We start from the raw sequence: 5,222 nt of genomic DNA, 5'->3' as shown, positions 1-5,222 counted from the left end.
TTACCATGTTTCCCCGATTTATACCCTCAAGGTAAAAATGGTCAACACGAAGAAAGAGAAATACGTCTTACTGACTATGAATATATAAAAGCAAGATTAAAATCAGCAGATCCTCGGTTCCGTTTAAATCAGCAGTATCTTTTCTTTCTATTACATGATACTAATATTCGTCAATTAGGTTAAGGAATATTTCATACATTGAATGCTACGAATCCTAAGCAAAAATATACCGCAGAAAGTTATCTGAAATATTTGAAAAATGGTCAGTTAGAAGCAAATATCAGTACTATTTTTGCTCGGCTTCGAAATTCAGCTCAATTTTGGAGTAAGCCCAGAAATAATTTGCACTGCATGACCCGTCACTATGGTCCTGCAACATGGTTTGTTACAATAAGTCCTGCTGAGTGGCTATGGGAAGATTTGATAGAATACGTACGAGAAATGAATGCTCCAAACTTTGATAAGTTATCTTCTAACGAGATTATCGCTGCCGATCCAGTATCAGTTTCCAGATTTATGGATAATAAATTTAAAGCTATTCTTGGCTTCATTTTATCAGATAGCCAACCACTTGGAAAAATAATTCATTATCATTGGCGCCTAGAATATCAAGGTAGAGGAATTCAACATTTCCACTTGTTATTTTGGGTGGAAGATGCTCCAACTGTGGGCATAAATACAAATGAAGAAGTTGCTGAGTTCATAATGAAATATGCAACCTGCAAGATACCTGATAACAATATTTCTCCTACACTCCATAGACGTGTTACTTCACACCAACATCATCATCATAATAGTTATTGTTTAAGAACAAAAAAACAAAAATCGGGCAAAATTATTAAAACTTGTAGATTTGGGTTCCCACGAACTATTACCGATAATTTTGTGCTCTGTGACCCTGCAACATCAATTGCTGGACGTCGAAATTTGAAGAGTCAAAGCCGACTTTACGATCTTCCTCGTACTGATAAAGAAGCTAATATTAATGACTATAACCCTGCTCTTCTATTTGCATGGGAAGGTAATATGGATATACAATTTATTGGAGAAAAATCAACATTATTAACTCAGTACGTTACAAAATATGTGACGAAAGAAGAAACTGCCAAAACATCGGAAACGGTCAGTGAAATTAATTTAACGAAAACTCTCCCTCAACTTTTATGGAATATAGCCTTTCGTAGCTTGAATCATAGAGAAATCGGAGCCCTCGAAGCTGCTGATACTTTATTAGGTACTTCTTTATATGGAACAGATCCAGATACTATAGTAAGATGGTTAGATGTTCGGCTCATAAGAAATAGGAAATTAAAGACAAAAGTTGAAATCGAACAATTGAAAGAGTCGAATCCTGAATCAACTGATATATTTTGTCCTTCGCTGATCGACGATTATTACCCAAATCGTCCTGAGGATTTAGAACTTGTATGTTTATTTGAATTTGCTAGATAGTATGATATAACTAAAAAAGAACCAAAAAATAATATAAATGAATATTACGAAATTCGCCCTTTAGTATTTCTGAAAAGAAGATCTCGTAGTTATTTAATAAATCATTACAGATATAATATTGCTACTCAACCTGATTACTTTTATTCTCTTTTGTTATTATTTCAACCGTAGCGAGACACAGAAGAATTGAAAAATGGATATGATACGTATACAGAATCGTTTTCATTTCAGCAGAGTATGCTTGAACAAGCTAAAGAATATCATGAGTATAATGAAGAGTTTCAAAAAGGCTTAGATTATATTAAAAAGCAAATTGAAAAAAAAATTAAAGAGTTCAAATAATGAGGACAATTTAAAAAATTAATTAGAAAAATTTGACCCCTATTGAAGTGAATATGCTAGCTAAAGAATTGGAAGATGCTGCGGATAAGGTAGAAAACAATTTTACCTTTGACGAAATGATACAACAGATAAATTCCGATCAAGCAAGAGTTTTCGAAAAAATAAAGAATGGAGTTCAATTGAACGATACAAAAGTGAAATTATATGTAAGTGGAGAAGGTGGGACTGGAAAAAGTTTTCTTATTAAAGTAATTAAACGTTGGATTAAAGGAAAAATTAATCAAGAAACAATTGTGACAGCTCCAACAGGTATTGCAGCTTTTAATATTAATGGTCTTACAGTACATCGAGTATTTCAATTGCCTGTTGAACATGGTTTTACACTACGTTATACACAGCTATCGGATGGCGCTCTAAAAATGTTGAGAGATCAACTAAAAGATGTTGTTTTAATTATAATTGACGAAATATCAATGATATCTAATATCACTTTATTATATATACATCTGAGATTAGTTGAAATATTCAATGTTGATGAGTGGTTTGGTGGAAAACACATTGTTGTCTTTGGTGACTTACTTCAACTTCCTCCTGTGCATGAGGACCCAACGTACAAGACGTTATCATCTTCCGATGTAGAAAAGTTTTTTGGGTCCCTGAGTTGTAGTAATGTATGGACCAACTTATTCTGCTATGATGAGTTAAGGATTAATATGCGTCAAAAAGCAGATAAAGCTTATGCTGAATTATTATCTCGAGTACGTATCGGTGCAATAACTGCTGATGATATAAAATTATTAGAACAAAGAAAAATTAGTTTTGATTCTTCATTATCATATCACAATAGATTGAATGAAATATGTAAGTACATTAATAAGTTACCATTAGATACAGTTTGCTTATTACCTACATGTAAACAATGCGACTTGATAAATTCAGTAATGTTGGAGAAAATTTCTTCTAAAGTTACCATACTCAATACTCACGATCATATAGATTGTTCTAAGTTTTTAGAGAAAAAAGCATTTGACAGTTTAAGTAGAATGGAAGATGCAAGCCGAAGTGCTGGGCTTGCAAAAGTAATTAAAATTAAAATAGGTGCAAAAGTTATGCTAAGACGTAATATTGATGTTACGCTTGGTCTTGTCAATGGGGCAATTGGCATTGTAAAATCTGTTTCAAAATCAGTTGAGTGCAATACTATACAATCTATGAATATTGATCTAGGAACAGGTAAAGAATATAATATTGAAAAAATCAAAGTCAAATTTCAAATTTTGGACAAAGCTTTTGTTATAAGAGACCAGTTTCCATTATGTCTTAGTTCTGCTGTCACTATCTATAAAAGTCAAGGTTTGAGTTTAAACAATGCCATTATTAATGCAGGAAATACAATTTTCAATGTTGGTCAATCCTACGTTGCTTTTTCGCGGGTAACAAAATTGGAAGGATTGCATTTGATTAATTTTGATCCACACTCTATTAAAGCAAATTCAGCATTGATTGAAGAATATAATCGCTCAAGAAAGTTTTATAGATCTGACCTTCCAGCAATCCCAATTTCAGGAAAACGTTGGTCTAAAGTATGGGACTTAATTTGGGGAATTGAGGATTATTCCATTCTAAATGAACGAGAAGCTATTGAAAAAATTTCATGTGTAGATTTATTATCCATTAATGGCATTGAAAACTCTGATGGTATTTCTAGTGGTATAAATTCTATAATGCAATGTATTCTCCACAATAAGAAAATAAGATCATCAATGCAAAGTGTAAGATAATAATCAACACAAAATATTTATTTGCCGGGACTAGGCGTTAAAGAAGATGGTAGACACATTCGTGGTATAATTATGTTTATTCTAAACTAATCACAGGTATAGCCTTGATTGTACAGAGTTGAGAGTTTACACAATTATGATCACTTTGAATTACTGATAACAATTTAATGAGTGATAGCTAGTCGAGCACAATTGAGTCCGTAATTAATCAATGCATGTTAATCAAGCTGAGTATGAGTCTGTAGTATGTGAGAAATTCAATTGAACTGTTAATCATTTATACAATTTAATTAACACTAGCAATTATGAGCAATAAATAAGAGCAACGGTGTAGAATGAAGTGCACTGGATTATTAATTAATTAACACTTAATTAATAGTCAGAGTATGAGCGTTTGAATTGAATGAAAAGGGTGAACATTGAAACTTAAGAGTAAGATGATCGCAGAATGAACACACGAAAGCACGGAACGGCCGCCAAGGCCCAGGAGTTAGCAGCAGTCACCCCCAATCCCCACCAAACAACATCTGCAATGCGGCATTTGATTATGACGCATGATGACTAGATTTCTATAAATAGCTATAATAATTATAACACATGGAGTAACACATGGAGAAGCCATGTGACAATGAGTGGAAGAGAAAGGGAGCATGTGGGTACAGGTTAGAATAAAAGTGATCTCAGAAGTAATTGCATGATAATTATTTGTACCTGAATTGCCAATGATTGACACTGATGAGTGCAAATGATCAAGGGACTGCTGTGGTCGATTTGATTTGCGTTGAACAGATGAGCTAAATGATGAGAACTTGTTGCACACAAAAGGAATACACTGAACCGGCGTCTGAACGCTATAAGATTGGCACGTGTTATGAAGTGTGGCTGCTTGCTGGTGAGCCAGTTGAGTTTGAGGTGGGCCACCCGAGGGCGCATTTGTAGCGGCACCTCGGTGCTACCAAGTTGTTGCGGGAAGATTTAAATGATTCCGTAACACAAAGTAACCCTAAAGATCTAGTACAAAGTACCGAGTTGCATAATTTATTAAACATATACAGAAAGAATAAAACTCTATTAAAGTCAAGTTTTATCAAAGAATCTTCATTAAAACAATTTAGTTTTAATTCAGAAACAGATCCGTCGGCAATATTAACAACTATTTGTAACGTAAATAATGACGTGAAAAACTTAGTGCAATATGAGTTAATACATACTGATCGGTGTAAATTATGTAATTACACAAACACGTATAAAATTTTAGATCATATTTTATCTCTAAAGATATCTAATGAAAATAAAATTTATAATTTACAAGAATTAATCAATGAAACATATGCACATTGATTTGACAATTTGAAATATTGTAATAATTGTGAAGCAGAGAGTGAAACTAACAGTAAAACTTTATTTCATTCTTTTGAACAGATTGTGGTTGTAAAATTTAATATATCATTCACTAAAGACAACAAACCTATGTTAAAGAAAAAAAGTTTTGTAAAATCTATCCCAACGTCTAAGTAATTCTCTGTAATCATTCGTATAATGTAGTAAGTGCCATATTTTGCTCGAGTAACGACAACGAATCAAATCATTATATACCAATGGTAAAAGATAAATCAGCATGGGTGGGAGTCGATGCTTTAAATGTTA

General features: G+C 32.9%; 1 protein-coding gene across 1 annotated transcript; it reads left to right on the top strand.

Moving 5' to 3' along the window:
* Window positions 1-1,847: 1,847 nt before the first annotated feature.
* LOC103576096 (uncharacterized) lies at window positions 1,848-3,575 on the top strand. Its single transcript, XM_008556138.1, has one exon. It carries the CDS (start codon window positions 1,848-1,850, stop codon window positions 3,573-3,575), a length of 1,728 nt encoding a protein of 575 aa, XP_008554360.1.
* The last annotated feature ends 1,647 nt before the right edge of the window (window positions 3,576-5,222 follow it).

The sequence above is a fragment of the Microplitis demolitor genome, chromosome 10 (assembly GCF_026212275.2).
Source record: "Microplitis demolitor isolate Queensland-Clemson2020A chromosome 10, iyMicDemo2.1a, whole genome shotgun sequence".
NCBI classification, from domain to species: Eukaryota; Metazoa; Arthropoda; class Insecta; order Hymenoptera; family Braconidae; genus Microplitis; species Microplitis demolitor.
This window is presented reverse-complemented; position numbering and strand designations above follow the sequence as displayed.

Bases quoted from the DNA above. Each gene is read 5' to 3' on its own strand.
- LOC103576096 (XM_008556138.1), top strand. From the start codon at position 1,848: ATGCTAGCTAAAGAATTGGAAGATGCTGCGGATAAGGTAGAAAACAAT.